Below are 23,346 nucleotides of genomic sequence, written 5' to 3' on the forward strand. Positions count from 1 at the left end.
TAAGCATTGTTAGTTATTTTTCTGAGTGTATTAATAAGGAAAACATTGGTGTACAGAATAGTTTCCCTCAGTTATCCCAGTGGCAAGGCAATTAGTGCATCTCTGCTGGCCACTGACTTGAATCGTGCATGGTTGTAGTGCTTTTATTCACAAGCTGTCACTGTTATTCTCTAATCTATCTAGTTCACAGGGAAATAAAGTATGCCATCTTTCGGGATTGCGTTGGAAATGGAAATAACGAATAAAAGATATTTAGTTTAAAAAAAAAAAAAAAAAGTAATGCCTAAACTAAACTGTAGCTGATTCTTCAGGGAGAAAATAAAATACCTGCTGACAGCTCTTACCATAGTGACGTTCTTGCTTCTGTCAAAATATCAGACGCCCCATCATTTCCATTGGCATTTGCAAGACTCTTTAAAGAGATGCATAGGAAAGCAGAATGTTTTGATGGGTGAATTTTTCAGTTGGAATCCCTTTCTGTAGCCACTGTTTCAATTGAAAAGAATTTTTTTTCTGTCTGCATGCACTCAGTTTGATTAGAGAAGGTTTGGGAGCAAGTGAAGTTGAAGGGCAGATAAGATATTAAAATTCAGCAAAGTGTAAGTTTTTCCACCTGTTGTGCAACTGGACAGTGAGAACTTCTGCTATTATTAGAGAAAAAGAGATATTTATAGTGCGGATGAACTGTGGGACCTGGGATGCGCTGCTCATCACTTGGGTATCTGTGTGTTATTTACAAGCGAGTGAAATTCCTCCTTTACAGAGGTGTAAGGCAGAGTGAAGGACATAGCAATGTCCACTTTGAGATAAAGATAATTGCTCAGCATTCAAGACCTCCTCCTTTCAGGTTCTGGTGCTTCTAAAGAAATATTAGTCTTATCTCCCTAGGATGTGTGTGCCTATTTCTGACGCTTGTGGAGAGCGGCCCACACTATCTGTGTTGTGGTTAATCTCATCTGATTAATAGAGGAGAAGTCAAACATCTGATGTAATTGGGACTGAGGCACTGAGCACAGGTGTGTGAGCTGTCATTGAAATAGGAAGATGGATGCCTATGGAGAAATAAGCCTTTAATGTGTCATTTAGTACTGCAGTGTTTTCTTGTCTGCTTAGCTTTTCTAGATATGGGGCAACCACAATCCTTCTAGTTACAAGAAAACAGCATCCTGTGATTTCGTAGCAAAGTGGTTGTTTGTGACTTTCTTTCCTTGGAGTATAGATTCCTTTACTGAGTTGGAAGAAGGCTCCCCTTCTTTTTTCCAGACATATTGCCTAAATAGGAGGGATGGTTATATATATATACTGTGCCAACAACTAACTGGTACTGGGGCAGGGTACACACTTGATAGCTGGACGTCCATGCTTAGTACCTGGTGCTGACAGAAAGGATGACAGACTCAAATACAGTGTATTAAGTAGTAATCTGCCTAACTTCATCTACTCTTTGTCAATAATAAACCCCATAGGACACCAATTTTTTTTTTGTCCGTGTCCACACACATGGCAGAGAGAGGATGAAACTATGGAGAAATAGGAGCGAAAGAGGCAAAAATGAGAAAGTAATTCCCTGTCCAATTACCCTTATCCACACCGCTGTTGTTTGCAGTCACTTTGTCTGGCTGTGTCGTGCTGATTGGCAAAGAGCTGCAGACAGGCTAAGAACAAGTCCATTGCAAATAGGTCTGCATGACTCCAATTCATTGGAAATTTTCATTTAATACTTACTAAGTATTAAACTTTCTTTGCTTCTTACTTCCTTGATGAGATGGACTGGAACATAAATGCAGTCAGCTCTGTGTTTATTGTAATGTGGCTTTTAAAGGAAATAACAGATCATGGGTAATTATATCCCTCCTTCCTCATCTCTGTTCTTCAGAAGCGATTTAGGCTGCCTCATTATAAGCCCTGTTTTCTTTACTCTGAGAGCTTCCTTAGGAGCTTTGCTTTCTGTTTGGCACCTCTGCAGTGTGGAAGTCACCTTTTTACTTCATGGATTTTTTTGTGTGTGTGTTTTTAACAAGAAAGGTCAATAGGGCTGGTATTTTAGAATGCATAGTCTTAGGTAATGAGTTTGGGAGACTCCTCTGTGCTTTTGAAAAAGGAAAACCATTTTAACGCTTTCCTTCACATTGCTGGCATAGTGCAGTTTTTGACAGCTGCTCCTTTACTGTGATTGCCAGATTTGCCTTTACTGTACTTACCAGATTTGGTGATGTATATTAAAGGCTAAACATTCTGATCTCTCAATCCAGCCGTTGGGAAAACCATTACTTAAAGAATGATGTGATGACAACAACTGCAGTAACAGGACCTGTCATTACATTTAAAGACTAAGAAGGAACCGTTGCTGCAATATCAAATGCATACTTTTGTACCTCACTGGTTCATCAATTGAATATGTGTTCAGTTTATTGTTCAGCTTATTAATGGAAGTAAACAACCCCCTAAACCTTCACACTGCATTATGAGAGGTACTGAGCTCTGGCAAACAACTGGAAAAGATAACCCATTAAACAAGCTGGCCTTAAAACTGCCTATAGCAGGCATGAATCCTGGAGCATACCTGGCAGTCCCAAGTTCCATGTGTTGAACGAATGAAAGAAGCCCAGTTCTTTGCACCTCTGTGGTTCTGTATGGGTGCACTCAAGGTTTGCACCAGGTCTTTTTTGTTTGGAAAGGTGTCTTGTCAGATGAACAAATATCACCATATAATGGATGTGTAGGTGGTGATTATAGGATGAGAAACATCTAACTTGGGTGATAAAGTACGTGCCTCCAGCTGTGAAGTGACTGAGCAGGGAATATTTCAATGACTGAATCCTGAATGCTTTATGTTGGTAGGAACCATCTACTTCCTTGGGAAGAGGAGGAAGAAGAGTTCTTAGAGCCCCAAGAGTGAATCCCTGTTGTTTTTGTTAGCTTGGTATGACAAAAGGAATTCAGTGGTGTTTAATATAGGTGGGATTAATTATTTACTAAGGCTGGATCTATTTGGTTTTAATGTGGATGCGCTTATGTGGATTAACCAATAACTATAAAGACCAGGAAAGCAGGAATAGCACAAACCAGGTCTTCCTTGATGTACTTTTATTTTATTTTTAAGCTAAAGCACATCAAAAGATTTATGTCTGACAGAGTGAATTTTTGTGTGTTAGTGCACCATCCTGTCCTGTTGTTGGAAAAAGAAGAGACTGTAAATGTAAGTGTATTGCATATTCACTTTGCAGTTCTTCTTAACTGTTCCCTGAGTGGCTTGTCGTTTGAGCAATCATAAATGATCCATGATCACATTTGCCACTGCTCCTTCCAACAAATGAAGCAATAGCAGTGTACCCTGTAAATCCCGCAATACAGATGATCTTAGAGTGGAGGTAATGAGAAGATATTTTTCCAAGTATGAACCGTATTGCTGCTTCTTTTTTTTAATCAGCATATACATCTGTATCTTGTCTAGCCGTGATTGTGTTCAACTGTTGAGTTCAAACATCACTTAATCAAGATTCTCAGTCCTTTATTGACATGACTTGTTAAGTTTGCTTTGAAATAGGCTTTGTATAGGAGAGTTGTGGTGTCTGTTTAAGTGCTTGGTTGAGTCACTGCATTTACCTTTTGTGTTAAATTACTCTGTGGGTAGTTCTACTAATAATTTGTAGCAACATCCTGAAAGAAATGCAAGGAACTCAGGTCTGCCAACTAATTCCTGCTCACATGCAGCTGCTAGGCATTTTTTCTTGTTTACATACAAGATAATAGTGCCTTAAGATTTATTTCATAACGGCTTCTGAGATGCATATGCTGTTATTATCTACATAAATTTCTTTCAGTGAGAGATCTCTTATACAAACAACTAATTTTAATGTCCAGGCACTTTCAACTGAGCAATGAAGAATGAAGTAATTCCTTTTAGCTGATATCACATTAGGACATCTTTCTTACTTTCTTAATTCCAGTGATTTGAAAACAAGATAGGCTGCCCAGAGGCAAATGAGCTGGTAGTGCTGCTGCTCTTCTACCTGAGCTCTATTGCAGGAGCTCATTGTCCTGCAGAGGTAATAGGTAGGTAGATTTTCATCGTTGTGTCTTTGAAGTATGGTTAATATGAATCATTAGGATCATCATAAATCTGTGCTGTGATTTCTGAAGAAAGGAATTGGGTGCAAGGCAGTGGTAAATTAACCTAGCCGAGTAATTAATTGTATCAGATGGAAATTTCAAATTCTCCACTTTCGTATACCTGTCCTCCTTTCATGTGGTTAACTGAGGTCTCCCGAAGGATTACACTGATTGAAGAGCCAGATAACTGCTGTTACCAGAAGTGTGAAGGAGGCATTGAACTCAATGAATCAAATAAATGAAGGGATTTGTAAGGCACAATTCAAGTAAAAAGCACTTCAAAGATACTTGAAAAGGCCACATGGGTCAAGTTAGCTAATTGTGGATCTTAACCTATGCGCTGCATTCTGGCCCAGATTTGTGCATACCTGTGGGGGTGGGCCATGGGAACAACGCGTGTGCTGCTTTCTTCATGGTCTGTTACGTTGCCTGCTGTCTTTATAAAATTAAAGCTTACTGAAAGCTTTTGCATACCATACACTGGTAAGGCTTGTCTTGTTGAGATTATTTTTCCCTTGTGTTAGCTAATATAAGATTTCTGTTTTTATTTTTATAACCTGAATGCTTTCAAGGAGCTGCAGGTCTTCTCTGTGTTTTTGCAAATTCCTTTTAGGAAGTACTGAGGTAGATCTGTCCAGTTACCCCTACAGCTCTCAAAATGCAGAGTGCTGGATTTCCTGGGGAAGGAGTTGCAATTTTCCGTACTGGTGTGGCAGAATACGAGGCTGTCATGGCAGCTAATTAGATGGGAGAGGCAGTGCTGCTTTTTTCCCCTCATGCTCTTCCATGTTATGGTAATCTCTTATAAAGAAGCACCTTAAACTGTAGTGGTTAAATTTAATAACTGTCTGTAAAAGTCATTTAGCTGTAGAAATCCTTTGCTATGGAGCAGAGCTTATTTACAGCTTCCTGTGTGCTCGTTCCCTTTATAAAACAGTGGGCAATGTTCTGTTGTAAGTACACCTTTGTTTAGGAGAAGGTATGAAATATCAGGACTGTGATTTCCATGAGATAACAAGATTGTCTAAATATTAAGCAATGAATTGTGAGGACTAGAATCCAGAATTGGTACCACAGGCAGTTAAGAGTTGTAAGTGAAAATTGCGTTGGTTGTGTAATGGATTGGCAGCTAACACAGTACTTGAAATTCATTTGGCATTTACATGCACGGTAAATTCCAAACGAGCTCCTAAGAACCCTATAAAAAGAAAGAAGTGCATGTGTGGACTGCTAGTCCCTCCCTGTAATCCTCATAGTATCAGGTTATCATCTGTGCATCATCGGGAGTTTTTTAATGCATGTGCAGAGATGAATTACATTCCCAGTTATAATACATTTCCAACACCATCAGAGGAAGTAGACTGTTGTTATCTTCTCATCTGATGCTTGCACTTTCCACATGAATTTATCTCAGTTTTTCTGCCCTGCTGCTTTTATGCAGTGAATATTGGTAGATCCCAAGAAAATACAGCCACGAATTTTATTACCAATGAAGTGATTGCCCAGCAGATCGCATTCACACTGGCAGCTTGTGACAGATGTATATATAATGGTCCTAAATCATTGCATGGATTCACTGCGTTCTGTGTTTTACTTGAATAAGTTTCAATAACAGTTATCCAAATAAATTAAAATGCCGCTGTCAAGATCACCAGCAGGAGCTGAAGGCATGGACAAAACATATTAAATATCCAATTCCTTGTGGAAAACCTGTGAAATAAATTTTGCTGAATCTGAAAGCGGCAGATTCATCTCCGCTGTTCGTTTTTCTTCTCTCACTTTTATTAATCAAGTCAACTTGTAATTGAGCTTATTCCAGAAGGTTGCTTACAGTTCTGGGTCTGGTTCTGTATCTGTTCCATCAGTCCTGGTTTACTTTTTTTTCTGAATTATAACTAATTTTCCTGGAAGTTATATACTATAATACTTTATCTAGGGTTTCCAATACCTACAAATGAACATAGCTTCTCAGAAACTCCAGATAGATTTGACTGCCACAGTTATTTCCTTTTATAAAATTATTGCCTAGTTCTTAGAATTGGGGTTTTATGTGATCTTAAAACTAAAAATCTACTGACAACTCTATTTTAGACTCTCGTATTTTATCTTAGTGCCCCAGAGATGCCAGTTCTGGATGTTGTCAGTGCGTGCCTAGTGGTTTGAGTAGCTCCCCATCCACTTCCTTTGTCTCCAGTCACTTCTTATCCAGTTGGCAATGGCTTATTTTGACTCCAAGCTGCTGGCTCTGCTTCTCCCTGTGCTTGCTGGGGAGCTGAGCCAGACCCTCAGGGGCCGGCTTCACTCCACTGCCTTGCTTGCAACCACTGTCTCCAAGTAGCATCCTTTCCACCCTTTCCTGTCAAACTCTCTTATAATCTCCTATTTCCCAGCACCCCAGGACTTACTCATTAATTCATGCTGGAGCAAAAAGTAAAGGAAGCTGTGCAATGGCTTCTTTTCTCTTGACCTCACTTTCAACACTTGGTCATCACAGTTTCTGACAACCAGCGGGGTGCTCAACATTTATCTGTACTCACATTCATAGATCTGTTGGTGTTGAAACATTTCTAGAAAGCATCAACTCTTTCTACGTAGCTGACAGTGGTTTTCGTATCTCTCCAGGCTCATTGTAGCCACCTGTTCAACAGACTAAGTTCATCAAATCATTTTTAATCATGTTTGTTGGGCTGTGGAGCTGTGCCAGGGTCCTACTAAGCAACAAATGGGTTCAGAGCAGGCACAGCACAGATACTGCTAGAAAATAGTTCCCTCTGGTGCTTATCTTCTTACCAGCTTGCCTATGAAGGGTAAGAATTTATCAATATTTCAGATTACTCGGGGACAAAAGAGCAGGAACTTGGCTTATTTACCTCACAGTGGTAACTCCATTTATTTTGCATTTGTACCAGAGTAAACTAGGGAAGAATTAGGCACAGAGCCAAGTCATCTTTGTGTTTCTTAAATAATCAGCCAATTCTGCAAGGAGTTATGCTGATGAATATTTAACGAGTGAGAGGATCAGATGCTATTCGTTAAAGCCAAATATTATACCATAATCCATATCTTCCTGTTCTCAACCAGGAGATGTTTTTAGGGGTATGCTTTGAAAAGAACTCTGAGGAATGCAATCTAACCGGTGCTTACAAAGCAGTAGATTTTGCTGTGCAAGTACTTTGGGTAAGATTTGACCTGTAGTGTTTTACTCTAGCTCCTCTAGGGTGCATGATTATCTGCAGCAATTCACTTGTGATTAGACACTAGTCTAAGAAATAGAGGGTTTTCTATTGCACTGGAGGGAGATCTCATCAGGTATTACCCGCAGTTTGTTTGGACACTAGGTTTCTGCTTGTGCAGATAGAAAGTAGGAAACTGAACTTTTAACTCAGTATAATCAGGTCTTATCCATTCATATAATAACAGGACAGTTCTAAATGTTTTCTGTTGCTGCTCTTTGTTACAGTACCTGTGTTTCAGTGGCATAGTGCAATGCTGCTTCATGTTGAGAGGCATTAAGAATCTGAGAGTTTCAGCAGGTACATGGCAGGTATTACTGACAGTAATAAAAGTGAATTTTGACCCAGTGCCTCATAATTACATAATGAGAAAATTGCTGACTTTTTTAGCACAGATGTTCATGATTATGTAAATGACAGCTTATGGAGGACTTGTCTGCTTAAAGTTCTCCATTGATCTGCATCAGCAGGAGTTCCACACGTACAAAGTAATGGGCAAAAAGAAACCCCTTATGTACCCTAACTCAATTTTATGTACGTACCAAAGGCTGAAATAATCAACATATGGCCTTTGCTGTGTTGCTTCAATGTGAATGACAGCTTGAGAGTTCACAGCCTACCTTTCTAAATTCTGTGGCTTTTTTAATCAAACCTGTTTTTCCATCAGTGACTCAAATGGATCTAAATTAATGACTTCTCCACTGAGTTAAGAAGTACAGACCTTGTACAAAGTGATAAACGTCCCTTACTGAGGAAAACATATTTTTTTCCAGTCATCATTTTCATCTAAGCTAGGCATAACACTTTTTCATACTGAATAGTATGTTGGTCATTTTGCATTTTAGTTGCTGATTCTTCACATTCACAGGATGACACATTGTTCAGGCTGCTGCTAATTACGTATTAGCTATTAAGGTAATTGGCAGCTCTCAATTTAGCTGTTGTGATTACAAAGTACTTGGTAACAGGATGATGGTGCAAAAAGGTTCCAGCCAGTCTTCCTGCTGGGAGTCAGTGCTGCTCCTGTTCTCCTGTCTGTGTGTACAGGTATGAGCCTGGTGTAGAGTTTCATCTGTGCAGTGCTTATCACCATAACACAGATAGTATGGCAGTGCAAACGTGTGCAGGTGTGTAGTCATGTATACATGTGTAATCCACTCCTCTCTGTCAGCAGTGGTCTCAAATCACACTTTGGAATAATGTAGTGTTTAATCAGATCTTGTTTCGGCCAGAAGGCATGTGTGAACTGCTCTTTCTTGATGATTCTTGACCTGTTTGATGGCCATGCTTAGGGAGTGTTGCTATTAGAAGCTGACAGATTGTATATCAAAGCTTGTGTACCACAGCACATCATCTTGAAAGGATGAGTCGCTGTGACCTGAATCCTTTGAAGTGTTTTTGAGATTGTAGTTTTTGGTTGTTGTGGGTTTTTGTTTGTTTTCAAAGCTGTCTTTGCATGTCTTAACAGATTTTCCCTTCTGTTTTTAGACTTCGCTGAATGTTTGTCTGTAGGGAACTAAACTATTTGGGAAGCACTCAGCTCATTACATCAGTACATTCAGGTAGATTCTGAACCTACTCAGGATTGCCCAGGTTCAATTTGCATGGGTAGATGGAGTAATAATGTACTTTAAGCAGAAAACTCTGGACAGAAAAGTGTCCTTCAGTGAACAAACTACTAATAATCTGATGAGTCTTATATGCAGATGGTTCTCAGACACCTGCAGATTCTGTTTAGGTAAGATTTGTAGCAAAGTGAATATTCCATCCATTAGTTCCTCCATAAATCATTTTAGTCTATCATTTTATATCATTGGAACACACACTTTTATAATGGAGATTTTATTTGGAGGAAGTTGATTTGAGGTCATGCAGGAAGTGTGTGAAACTTGATGCGACGTGAATGAGAAATAGCATCTTCTCAAGAAGGACAGGGTTCTGTTGCATAAGCTCAAGTACAAGATCTTGTCTGTGGAGGACACAAGTTGTCTTAATACTAATTTTGCATTGACTTCTAGATACAGTACACTACATCAAAACCTGCTTTAGCTCTTCTACAGTTACAGTCTGTATTCCAGGAGCCATGACCAAATAAGCTTCCAGGTTTGTCTGGTTATAGGAGATCTTGTTTCAAACTAACTCCCTCAGTGACAACAGGACAAGCAGTGAACATGTACTTACTGAAAGAGTTTATTAACTAATTACAGACATCCTTGGGAATACTGGGAGACTGCTTGACAAAAAGCCAAAGCACACCCAAACCAGTAAAATGGCAGCACCTTTTTTGGGATCTTGGATTTCTGCTGGTCTTCAAGTCTAAAGGAAATATCCTACCAGCCTTCGCTTAGTTGGACTATTAGATTTATTGATGTGGTCTGGCCTCTTGGTTAGGGAGCTGCACTCTGTGTTTGGGACATTTTCTCCATTGTGCTGCAGCTGAGGAAATTACCAGCTCTTACTTCTCATCCCCTGTAATTTCTCTGCGATTGGCTGCTCACTCAGTTGGTAGCTCTAAGAATAGTTGGGTAGAAATGTCATTCATTGTTCACCACTGTAGATTGCTGTCTTAGACCTTCAATCTCTTTTCTTTAATGGCTACAAAATAGATTCTTTCATACACAAAAGAGATTTTGAAATGCCTCTTTTATACTTTTTCAGGGGGAAGTTTATGATGCAGGGTGAGACTTTTTAAATAAAATGGGGATTTATCAGGCCTGAAAATCCCGGTGTCAACAGGCGCAGTTTCCCAAGTGCAGTGCTCTATTAGAGCTGTACACCTATGATAGGTTTCAGTGTTCATGGGTCCCCATGCCACAAACCAAGCCCTTCTGCAAGAAATTCTTTGTTTTATTCACATGATTAACGTAAGTAGCAGATACATAGAAAACAAATTGAGTGCAGTTTGTATCATCTCTGAAATAACGGGGCTTTTAGGGCTGTACGGATATTGTCAGGCACTTTTTGGACTGTAACATTTCAGCAAGGAGAAGGTCTTGGTCTGAAGCCCCATTTAACTTACATTAAGATTACTTGGACTAGACAGTGAAAGTGGTTTTTTGAAGAATTCCTTATCTTGTTGGAGTGTATTTGGGGTTAATAGGACCGACTCTCAGGTATTCTGTTAGGTACATTCAGAAGTAGAAAGTTTGTTCTTCATGGAAATAAAAACAACAACACCACACATTGGAAATCATAAGTACTAATACAAATAACCAGTTTGGGGAGTATTTCTTGGTGTAATAGGCAGATTTCTTTCTTTCTGGCTGGTATGAAGTATGTACAAGAGTCTGGCATATAAGCTAAGGGTGGAAAGAGATCCCTTTATGATCTGAATGTCAAAATGGAGCTTCATGGTGTGCTATTAGGACACACTTGGACTTTTTTACACTTTGCATGAGTATCTTTCACATACTTTTCAGAGGTGGCTGATGGTAAAGGGCAGTGGGAGGTTTTAATTCCCCAATTTGCCTTAAACGAAATGAAAAAACCCTGCCTGAGGCTTTTCCTGCAAACCTAGCAGGTTGCTATGGATTAAACTACTTAATCAATCTGGACAAACTGTTCCATGCTGCTCATAGTAGTCAATACCACCAGTCACTTGCCATTTCAGCAGCTTAGAGACAGACAATCCTTCATTCTGCAGACAGAGATGTGCCAGAAAGCCAAAGTTGCTAAATAGCCTCTCTAGAAGAACCTATAAAATCTTGTTGTCTCCATCCTTTCCCATCATTATAAGCTAGTAGCATAGCAACTGATGAAGCTGCTTGAACTTGAGTTGACCTGAAATTACATGTTTCACGGTTTATGTGTTTACTACTACTACTGCCTTTCTACTTTTTTGTGCTTGTTGAATTTACATTTGCAGTCCCTGTGGGAGATTAGCAGCTTGTTCATGCAGAAAGCTGAAATAGATTTAATAACACATGATATATGAGCTTAAGTAGCGCCCAGAGTTAGAAGCATGAGATAGAGCTAAAGCTGGCCCTGACTACTGGCTGTTGAGAATTCCTTGTTTTTGAATGGGATGTGGATGCAGTTTTCAGTATCTTTGTACAGAGTAGTTGCAGCCATAAGAAAGGAGACTTCATCTGTCTTGGATATGAAAGTTACCTTGAACATTGTCTGAAATTGTCCATTTCTCTCCATTGACTATAGAGGGAACTTGAGATGATTAGTACAAGCTTGAATATATAGAAGCTACACATTAAATTTTAGAGTATTACCATCAGTTCATGGATATGTAAGTTCTTAACACATAGGAGTGTGTTGTGTTGAGTCTCTCGTGAAAGATGTCCGTAACAAGAATGGTATTCCATAATAGTGTCATTCCATAAGCAACAAGGAGCATGATGCTGTTTCTCTTGTCATGATGTCATTGTGTAGCTATTCTGTGGTTGAGAAGATCACACAAACATTAAAAATGAGTTAAATGGCCATTACTCGCAACCCTGGGGAGCTTGATGCTCGCATAGATTAGCTGGAGACTGCCTGTGCACTCCTATCTGTGTAAAGAAAGGTTGCCTTCTAGCACTCTGAGAGCACAATACTTATGAGTGTGTCTTGCTACAGTAGTGGAGGTTTTTGATTCTTTTGATACAGTTGTGTCTCGTCAATACTGAGCCATTAGGGAGCCTTGGGAGAGTCTACAATCACCTTCTTTTTTCCCTCTTTTACACTACAAATGATGACTCAAAGAGAAGCATTCAGTTCTAATCTATGTGGGTTCTTGTAATAAGCTTTACAATTAGAGCAGTCTTCCATCTAATTCACTTAATTTACGCTGGGAAATGAGATACTGTTCAACTAATCCGATGCTATTTTCTTCTTTATTAGAGAATGAAAGCATCCTTGGAGGCTCTGGTGGGATTCAGATTAAGCTTCTGAGAGACAAACAGTATGAAAGGCTAATGAAATAGCATGCTATGGTAATTCCCAATCAGTATCCGTGCCCCACTCCTTTAACCTATAACAGAATTAGGAGAAGAGTTGGTAGGGGGTGATGGACTGTACCAACTCTTTCTGGTCTCAGGGTAAGTTCATAAATCTCTGTTTAATAGGATGACACTGATAAATTTTGTTAAGTAGGGTTTGTTCCACCTGTCTTATCTGGTGACTGCAGTGCTTTCAAAAAGGTTTCAAGAAGTTTTCTGAATTATCTTACCTCTTAACAAACTTCATTGCATTCCCCTCTTTAAACCCAGGCAGCTCTGTTGCTTAATTTAGAACAGACATATTCAAATCACTGAGGAGTATTTCCACTGCTTTTTAAGGGGGAAATGTATAGAGAGTGTGTTCCTCATTCTCATCAGACTGCAAGTTCTTTAGAACAAAAGTACTACACCTACCCTGCTGTGAGATGTAAAGGATATAATTCCATACGTTTTGACTATTAGCTCTTTGGGAGTGTCAGAAGATGAGCATCTTGTCAAATATTGGTTATCTTGCTCCAATAGCTTCTTTTTTCTTTCTGTGATTACAGTTACTATCCCCAGAGATCTGCTCTGCTCTTGTTTTATTGCCATTGCGTTGAGTTTTTTGACCACTTTGTTTAGTTCTTTGACACCATTCTGGATCGCATATGTTTTCTCCCCTGCTTCTTCTACATATGGGCTTTGTTTTACTGCTTTTTATTCTCTGTATGATCTCCTGTACTTGTGCCTTTTCAGCTCTCACTTCTGTCCTTCTCAGCCAGATCGCTGTGATTACCTTGCTGTCAACTTGCAATTCCATTTCTACACAAAACCTCCCACTTTCCACCTTTCCCACTGTAAATACCAACAACCTTTTGTTTCTTATGCTTTTGGAAACTAAAGCATTTCCTAGCTTAATCTGTCACATAGATCTGCACTGTATCTGCTCCTTCTGCTTCCCCATGACATTGATGCCAGTACTTTTGACCGAGTCTTCTACAACTTCAGTTTTTGGGAAGGAATTCCTGCCTCATGACGTGGTGGACATTGGCTAATATTTGTAGGTGACCCTTTTGTTGTAAGACAGGAGACAGTTGATCAAATCATGATGTTGTGTCCAGTCCCTTGCAGGCAGAGATATTAGCCGTGAAAGCAAAAGTGAGAAGCAGATGACATGCTATGACGTGTGGTCTGTATCATACCGTACTGAAGCTACTTACTGTGTGCTAGTAAATTCTGAATTGGAAGGAGTATCACATGGAAAGGACTGACATTAATTTGCTAATGCATTAAACAATATGGCAGCATCTAATTGCATCTCCCCAGTTACTACTCCAGTGTCCTGGATCTTTAGCTAAGTACCAGCCTGCCAAGTTCCCATTCTTTCTGTAAGTCTTTGATTGTTAAGCACATAAAAATCTTCTGATTGTTCCCAGGAATGGCTGCAGTGTTGATCTCAAGAGGGCCAACGAGACACCTGCACACCCGCTGGGCCTCTGCATGCAGTGCAGGAGTGCTTGTGAAGGATGAGAAGTGAAATGTTTGTAATTGGGTGGTGATTGCAGGTTGGGACTGCTGTGTTGGGATACAAATGGGATAACGGGATACAAAACCAGCTTCTCGCAAGAAAGGCTTTTGCATCCTTAGGATGTATGAATCTTTGTTCTGTAGACTGTAGAAACCCGGCATTGTCTTCTCTCTCTTCCGTGGATTTTTGCTTTAATTAAATATTCAGAATTATTGATTTTAGAGCCGGTTCTGGGCACTTTTCTTTGAGAGTAGGCAGACTGGTGCAATTTACCCATGCAGGTGAATTAATGAATCACTTTATTAACGCCACTGGCACATTTCTTCCAACACAGTTGACATATGCCATTGCTGTCAGCCTATTGCATTACCGAGAGACTGATTTGAATGTCTCTCTTATAGACCAAAGAGCTATTAGTACCGTGTCTGTCAGTGCAGTGAAATGGTCTCATGCTAAATTTCGTCAAATCCTCATGCTGTTTCTTTGTGCAGTTAATGGAACTGGAAGTTCAGACAGTCACTGGAAAGCAAAATTCAATGGCTGCATTTATAACAGTAACGTGCTCTTAATAAGCAATATAAATACCATGATTCAGAGCTTAAAATGCTCATTACAGGGGTGTAAAAGTAGAAGGAGTCACACAGATGCTGTTCAGACATTTACATGACTGGCTCGAAGCTGTCATTACAAACAAGGTGTGCAACACAGCTGTGCTAAGGTGACAGATTTATCTTCAAGGACAGAGGTACGAAAAATCCCAACAGTGGCACTTCAATGTGTTGCCACTTCATTTCTTAAAACAGCTGGGTTTGCATTCTTAAATGTAAATTTAATTATGTACATTCTCAGTAGCCACTGTTTGTGGCTGTTGTGCCAAAAAACACACAATTATGTTCTGTTCTGCAGTTTTTGTTTTATTCGAAGAAAAAGGGTTCTAAGAAGCTTGACATTTGCCTTCTGGCCTCATCTTTACCCGTTTCACCTGCTCAGTGAGGATGCCGTGAGAAAATTGTGGTTACAGTTCCTATTAGTAGGGGAATAAGCAATATCAGGTTTGGAAACACAAATCCTGCTTGTCCAGCAAATAGCAGCTCCCCATCCCCAGCTCTTTAACCGCCAAAGAATGAAAAGCACTGTGTGTCTTTGAGCTTGTAGTTGGAGCCTGTGCTCTTGGCTGTGTGCATGTGGGTCTGGGCAGGCTGCAGCTGTCTTGCTGCTCTTTGGGATTTCTGGCTACAGACAGGACATGTACTACTGATGTTACAGGATATCAAGCACTGTGACAGGTATAGACTGGATGGCTCAGGCAGCCTTGTAACAATAGGGGTTCTTTTTTATCTTAAATCATCTTATGGCCAACATGCAAATGCAGGGTTGATTTTTTTCTAATGCCTTTCTCTTATGAATTGTATCACAGTAGACAGTGAAAACAGTTCTGATGTTTCAGTATTCAATCGGCTATTGACATTTCTAAGCTGAGTTCTTGCATTTGGTGCATTTTTAAGTTCAGGTGGAGACTCTGGTCAGCTGGAGGTTTGTCCTGTGAAACTACTTGGGATGATACAGATACTGGGAGACTCTTTTAGGGAGCTTGGGAAGTCCTTACGTAGTACTATGTGCTGTAGAAAATCAACATGTAACTCTTCTGTTCTTATGCTTTGCTAGAAGTAGACTTGGAACTGGTTTTTGAGTGTGACAGACCTTTGGGCTGATCAGGTTGAGCTGATGTTGTGTTCCCATGTGTATGGCTGTCTATGGAAGCAGGGCAAGAAAAAGTATCCAGTATTAACTAACTCTCTGTAAAGCCATCAGCTACTTTCCCTTTTGTTTTACTCTCAGATCAGTCTCTTCTATCCCTGTTTAAAAAGCAGCAACATTCCATGGCTTCAGTTTTGCCAATTAATTTTCTTGAATCTTTTGTAATTGATGTAAGCTGTTCACATAATTCCCTTCTGTCATGAGATACTTGCATGAAGTCTCAAAACACCAAAAAGCAAAAAACAGCCATCTAATTGCAACAGCAACCCCAAAAAATAACATCAGCAGCGTGCCAATTTGGCATAGAACGTTTTTTACTTTATTATAGAAATCAGAAGCTCTGATTTAGAGCAAAACAACAAACAAAAAAACCCCTCAACATTCTCCTGTTTTCACGTCTCAATTTGAGACAGCTTCTTTGGCAGTTCCTTTCTGGTGCCTGGGAGAACAATGGAGGTTTTCTAAAGGTCTCTTGGTAGAGTTTGCCCTTTTCCTCTGGACAGATCAGGGATGTCATGGTGATGGAACTTCAGCCTTCTTTCACAAGGATTGATATAGCAAGATCTCAGCTGTGCTCCTTTCCAGCTTCGTGCTCAGGTCTTTTTCTTAGTGAGGGGATTATTGCTTTCCATCTGGGATTGCAGTGGTTTAGAATAGGCAATAAGCAAGGGCTTGTTCAGGAATCGCCTCTCTTTTTTCTTAAAGATGATACAAACTTTCAGACAGAATTAATGCAAGTGACATTCACTGCAACATTTAAATAGCTCATTGGTTGTCCTAGTGGGTATTACCTCTTCTATGATTATCTCCATATGGAATATAATCAACAGTTTCTGTTTGTATTTAGTAATGGATAATAAAATTAATGGCTTTAGCTCTGTTCCAGTTAGGCTGAGTGTGTTTCTTGCAACTGTATTTTCAAACATTTTTTGCCATGTCTGCTTCCTCCTATGCTTCTGCCAAAAGGGAGTTTTTCCCTCAGTTCTATTTGGCTTTTGAACAGGCTGCTTAGTTTTCAGCAATCTCATCTTGCTTTTTCACACAGGGGTTTTAGATGTGAGAGGTAAGTTGGGCTGAAGTTGGCAAAAAAGAGTTCAGAAAAAGCACTCTGTGAAATAATCTTAATGTACCTCTGGGTGCATTTCCGAGATGAAAGTCATTGCTGATTGGGGAGTATTTGTCACACTGCTGGGAGAACAACTACATGCCTTTTACTTGAATGATAGTCAATCTAGTACATTTTACAGTTGCTTACACATTGGTCATCTACTGATCTACTACTTAAAGGATTACCCAGCACCTCCTATGAAGATAACTGTAGTTTCTTTCACTGCAGCAATCAAAATCTGTAACATTTCATGTTTTCATTGGGAGCTCCATTAAAAGCTCCAGAACTGTTTAGACCTCTACCAAGGACTGATGGACCAGCTGCTTCCTGCCACGTTTCTAACAGACTTGTTGATTTTTTCCAACATAACATTTTCTTACATCATCTTTATGGGAGAGAAAAAAAGTAGCGTGTTGAAGGTGTCTCCAGCAAATAATTTGTCTTCTATAATACCGTTTTCCTTCGCAATTGATCTCAACGGACAGAGCTTAGCAGTCTTCTATTGACTTTCTCCATCTTTTGGTCCACTTTACAGTGTTTTACCACTGAACTATACAGATAACTGGAAAACTAAGTATAGAACATAAACTCTGTTCTCATTTCAAGCTTTTTCACCCATGCTGCATCCAGTGCTTTGTCACGGAGCACTCGGTTCATCCTCTTTTCTCTCCCTCATTTTGGAGCCTTTTGAGCTCAATTAAAGCAATTGCTTAGAATTGTCAGGTAGAGAAGTATTCCAGTAGAAGGGTAGAGATACCCAGAAGCGGTTGTCCAAGAGTAAAATGGGTGCTGTATGTGAAGTATTTCTCTTCTTATGGAGGGCAGAAGAGTACACCCTGAATTCCATCACTGACTGCATAATTGGAACTACTTTGTGTGCAGGGTAAAATCTATGCATGTTCAGTAACTATTTTGAGCTTGTACTATGTCTTTTCTTTTCTTGAACCCTCATTTTTGTGTCCATCCTGGGACTGGCATTCAGGCTAGATGCCGTCCCAGTTGCAGCAGCCCAGTTCCAGGTGTGCTCTTCCCTGCAGTGTCTGCAGGAAGAGGGATAAAGGCTGAAAGGGAGCAACATGGTGGACAAAGCTTGCTATATAAAATATGGGCTGGATGGATCAAATGATGCTTAAAATACTGCTGATTGCAATTACATGTGTACAGACCCAATCTGTTTCCCTGTTAATCGAGGTTGCAGAAAGGTTTTAATTACAAAAGGAAGCTGTTAGCATGAGGCTGGTCATCTGTAACTGACAAGTGGGTTTAGTTATAATGGCCAAAAAAAAGGTCCTGGTTTATGTTCTAGTTGTGCTAAATAGTGAATAACTAGTTAAGATCACTTGCAATAGTTTGGCAAAGAGTGATATTGAAAAGTAGCTTCCTGTCCAGTTGGTGCCAGTAGGAAAGAGCCCATTATGTGCAGTGAGGTGTTACTGAGTCTTGAAAAATTGCAATTACATCTGCTCATCTTTGCTCCTTCTGTTTGGAAAATGAGAACAACAGTTTCAACTCCTAATATTCCATTATTCTGCAACATCTCTTCCTCTAATGTTATTAGAGAGACAAAAATGAAGGGGTAGATGAAAATGGAAACCCTGTTTTGGCAGAGGTGGAGGGGAGGTGGTTTAGATCTGTCCTGAAGTAGGCAGGGAAGTAATGCTGGATGCCGTCTTAATTTAAATTGCTTTGGCAATATTAGTTTCTAAACTTGCTAGACAAGACTTTAATGTCTGGTTAGCAGGACAAACTGTTCTATTAATTAAACTCAGGCCCATAAATCTGTTCTAACTGGCAATCAAATCCCAGAGTAACCTGGATCATGCTGTTGTTGAAGCATCACCAGCCCAGGAGAATGATGCTTAATATTTCATTTGTCTTGTGCTCAGCTGTAATGTGACTTTGCAAGATGTCATTTTTTGCACTGGGAATAAAAATCAGCGAGTCCATCTTTTAATGCTCTTGCACCAAGAAAAAAGCAATAAACAATTTAAGATTTATAATGATGTGATTTTTAATGATAATGTATCAACATGCATTTCTTGAAAACTAATTATTTTATTTTTAGAGAAATAATTTTACTGCATAGCTGATTGTGATTAGATAGCCAGAGGAGGTGAATTAGGTAACGTTTTAGTTGGTACTTTTGTATTTACGCTGGTTTCTGTATATTTGTTTCTCTTCACTCAGCAGATGTTAACCTGCAAAACTTCTCCAGAGGGGAAAGTGCTCTGGTCCTCCATCCCGTGTTGCTCCATCTCCTTTCTTCCCCATTCCCGTGGTTCTGCCCTCTTGCTGTTTTCTGTGCTCAGTGAGGAATCAGCTGTGGGAGTTGCAGAGTAATTCCCATAGGGCTCTAAAATTAATGTCGTGATGTAACATTCATAGGTTTCTTTTTTTCTCAGAGAGAAATGTCCTTTTCGTTGCCTTGTTTTCACAAGAGAATAGGTTTTGTGTCCTCTGGGCTGAAGGCAAACTGCATTAGAGTGTGGCAGAGCAAAAGCTAAATGAAATTAATGAAATTGCTCATAATCTTGCACAGTTCAGCTCGGGTTTTCAAAACCACAAAGCATATGCTATTCATGTGGCTTCCAATACCCAGGTGTTATTTCCAACAGAGGGGGATGATCAGGCAGGCAGGGCTCAGGAGACCATCAGTGGCTTTTGTCACAGGGTGCTGCTGAGATATCAGTGCTTGTCTTTGCTTTTCTATCACAGAGGTTATATTCAGTGGCTGAGTTCCTCGTGATGCTTCTCAGACATCTGGGCACTCTTCCAAGTCTCACACAGACTTTATTTGGGTACTTCTGCTCATGAAATTAAGCAAGTTCACAGTCAATCCTTGGTGCCTTTGTTTTTTTTAGCTCTGAGCTATCAAAGCTCTCAGTCAGTTTTAGTGGTGCCTGGAGTGCAGGACCACTGAAAGATCCCCAGTGTTTGTAACTGCAGTACCTTCTCAGACAAATAGCCAGTGCTTTCACTGCAGATCTGTCCTATTTTTCATGTATGTTTGCCTCTATAAAACTTCAGAATGAACAAGTGATTTGAGTTTTCTGCTCTTTGCTAGTTGTGTCATTTTAAGCACTACACAGGTGTGCTCAATCTGTGTTATTTAAGACTTCTTTTCCTCCTCCTGTGTTCTATTGACTGCCAGTATGTGTATGCGTAAAGGAGGAAATAAGTACAAACCTTCTGTTCTTTTAAATGTATGACTGTTGTGCTTTATATTTTCAGCAGAAGTTGCTTTGTAAGCACTGTATTTTTTGAAGTGGTGTTTCTGCATTGGTAATGCTACCAGTTGCATTAATACAGCAGTGCAAGGGGCAATAACTTCAAAACAAATATAGTGCCTTTTTATTGTTTTATTTCTGTAAAGCAATAAATACTTTCATAAAAAGAATATTCCAAATGAAAGATTTGGTAAATAACAGGAAAAATTCAATAACTAACAATGGACTGGGGGCAGACTTGCTTTACAGGTACATAGTGGAAGGCCTCAGGCCTCTCATGATTTCTTTTTGTCTACAGAACCCCCAACTCCTATTGCTCCTCCTGAGCTGCTGGCTGTCAGAGCCACCTACCTGTGGATCAAACCCAACGCCAACTCCATCATCGGAGACGGGCCCATCATACTGAAAGAGGTGGAGTATCGGACGACCACTGGGAACTGGGCAGAAACCCACATTGTGGACTCTCCCAATTACAAACTGTGGCATCTGGATCCAGATGTGGAGTATGAGATCAGAGTGCTGCTGACTCGCCCTGGAGAAGGAGGCACGGGACCACCTGGACCACCACTCACAACAAGGACAAAATGTGCAGGTAGTGTTTCTGCTGCTTTCCAGTACTGCATGGATGTTTTGGTTTGCTTACTGATGCATTAACAGACAGGACTTTACCTGTCCTTCTTGTAGATGTGCTTCTTTGGAGATCTGAATGAACTTTATAGATTTTGATATGCTGTAGGTATATTTTGACTTTTTATCCATGGACAAGTGTTTGAGAGTGTTGTTTTTATTCATGCAGTGTGTTTGCTTGCAAGACTTTCTTCCACAGGGTATGTCTGCTTTCTGTTGAAACGGACAAGCAAACGAGAGCTTTTCAACTGATTCTCCAGTAGGCAAATAGATCTTAGGACTTGACTATTATCACATTTTCACCCTGCAAGTTTATAGCAAAATATGTGTTCTTCTTAAGTAGAAGCAGTTCAGTGTTGGCTATCCTGTGCAACAAGGATAAGCGGTAAGCATTGAATTGTTAGAATATATTTCTGTATTCTATTTGATTGTGCTGATTGTTCCTCTACCTTCTGACAAAGAAACCTATTTGAACACTGCACAGTGTCTTCCTTTTTGCTTTTCATATTGGAACAGATCAGTTTTGATCCAAGGTTATGAAAAATCTTTCTAAAGCATTTTGGACTTATCAGTTAAAATTAAAGGATCACATTCTTCATGTTTCAGGTATATTCATCCCATTTTCATAAATGGATCACTAATGGAAATCAAGAATAGTGCTCCTCACTGTCTCTCACAGCATAAGTATCCCTAGCATCATCCTCTTCCTTTGCCAAAGAAGCCTGGCAGGTTGAGAGTGCAGGGCAGAGCTGGGGGCACATCCCTACTGCCTTTGCTTTTTGTGTGGCTTATACAGCAGTGAACATCTGGAGTCTCTTTGAGAAGTTTTGATTGGTAAAAAAAATAGAAAGGAAACTTTAGCATAAGGATTTGGCAGTTGGGTGTTTGCTATATTCAGCACTTATACATTGGCAGAAGACAGATGTTTGGAGGCTTTACTTCAGTGGTATGGATGTTCTGCTGGCCTCTTTGGGAAATGGCATGTGCTGTGCTTCCAGCTGTCCTCATTCACTAGTGTTGTGGTCACGTCGGTGTCAAATTTTCTAACCTTCAGCAGAAATAACCTGGCACAGTGCATCTCCATGTGGAATTATGACATGCTGAGGTTGGGTTTCTTGCAGCTTTGCAGGCCAACTTTCTGCGACAGCCAAACTTGCAAGCCTGTCTGGTAATACTTTCTAGGTAATACAGGATTAAAAAAAAAAGTGGTTAACTTTGTGCATTATGACGGCTTGTACAGGAACCCAAATTGCTCAATTTCTTGCTCTGATTATCAACTGATGTCATAAAGGATGATGTAGATAATCTATTAAAATTGGCTAAGTGGTGCTACTTGCTGTTTTCCGTCCTAGTTTGCTAATGAAAATCTTACTGGAGAAGGTCATTCTGTTAATATATGTTGCAATTTAGAGCTTGTTAAGGCTGATGATGGTGGCATTTATGTTTTGTTTAGGGCACTGGGTGGGGGAACTTGTAGCGATCTTTATGGACTCGAAGGAAGAGACCTCCCTACTGTCTGAAGATGTATGCCTTCTAGAAAGGGCTAACTGAAATGATAGACAAGAAAACATGTGGTATTTCCTGATTTTCATATGTGGTGGCAGGACTACAAAATAACCTATTTCTGGTATAATTATACAAAATTTTCATAGTAAAGGCTTTCAGAAATGTACTGAATGAAGAAAGCAGCGCTACCTCCTTGGTTTTCCTTACAGCACCCAATGAATGACATCAATTGAAAGAGAGTTGTTGTTTTCTAAATAGTTCAGTGATGAGCAGTTCCACTTTTTTTCAGCCCATTATTTTCTTTTGTCATTGTGTTTTCTTAGCAGGGAGGGAAGTACCAAACTCCCACACATTTGTATGTCATCAGTAAGTGGTGAAATGGTCCTGTTTTATGTTGTTTGTAACGAGTCTTGCTTTAAATAAACAGAAATAATACAAAGTTTTTATTAAACTAGATAATATCTTATTTTTTATAACTTATATATAATATATATAATGTATATAATTTTTTATAATTTCTTTTTTTATCCCACTGGTGGAGCTTTTGCTTTCACACAGGATGGTATTGCAGGACTTCATTTATATTTGATATTTAGAAATGATACTGAGAAGTAAGTCCTACCTTGCTTTCTTCCAGGAAAAAGCCAGATGCAGGGAAAGGGCAAACCCTGCCCTTGCAAATAAATGATTATTTTTGTTTGTAGTTTGTTTCCATAGGCTGTGATAGGTCCTGACTTGGGGTATGAGAAGGTTAAATGGTCTGGCAGTGCATTGGCAGTCACAGGGAAGAGACAAGAGAACAAGAGAAAGACTGTTGGAGGTTAAAACCAGACACAGGGTTGAGGAGCAGTTAGAGGAAAGGATGATATCAAATGTTAGGTTGTTTTCCCCCCAAAAATAATAGGGAAGGGATAATAGGGTCAAAATAATATGTCTGAACACAGCTCCCAGTAATGATCTGTTCAGCTCAGCACCATCTTCTGAGTGAACTGAGCAACCAAAGCATCTGTTCATGGTAAACACTGAGTTTTTACAGTTTCAAAAACATTTTGTATTTACCTTTAAGGTGATAACTCCCCTTAAATGGGAAACGTTACCTGTTGATGTTGGAAAATAACATTTGGGGTTACTTACTTATGTTTCTTGTCTGTTTTTATTGGTAAATGTTGTAAGGGACTTTCTATTCTTACTGCACTAGACAAGGCACAAGGCTCAGTGGCACATGTTCCGTTCGTGTTTGGTTTTTGCTATATTCCCCAAAAAAAAGGCTTGTATAGCACAATGAAATGAGCTGTTCTTCTCTTGATAGCTTCTGTTCCCAAGAGCCACAGAGCCC

At 39.7% G+C, this 23,346-nt stretch overlaps 1 protein-coding gene across 7 annotated transcripts in view; it reads left to right on the forward strand.

Annotated features, from left to right (window-relative positions):
• Positions 1–23,346, forward strand: part of LOC146754891 (receptor-type tyrosine-protein phosphatase T-like) — a 272,501-nt gene that overhangs the window by 197,425 nt on the left and 51,730 nt on the right. For 5 of the 7 annotated variants that reach the window (XM_085526633.1, XM_085526634.1, XM_085526635.1 and 2 more), the window contains one exon: positions 20,176–20,861. In XM_085526633.1, the coding sequence (XP_085382759.1) occupies positions 20,176–20,531 (356 nt within the window). In that variant the 3' untranslated portion in view covers positions 20,532–20,861. Of the gene's footprint in view, positions 1–20,175; positions 20,862–21,110; positions 23,262–23,346 lie in introns of those variants that run through there. The other 2 variants (XM_085526638.1, XM_085526637.1) reach the window with 2 other exon arrangements.

Source organism: Coturnix japonica, chromosome 37 (genome assembly GCF_054131305.1).
Source record: "Coturnix japonica strain WE chromosome 37, WE-NBRP24, whole genome shotgun sequence".
Classification (NCBI taxonomy): domain Eukaryota; kingdom Metazoa; phylum Chordata; class Aves; order Galliformes; family Phasianidae; genus Coturnix; species Coturnix japonica.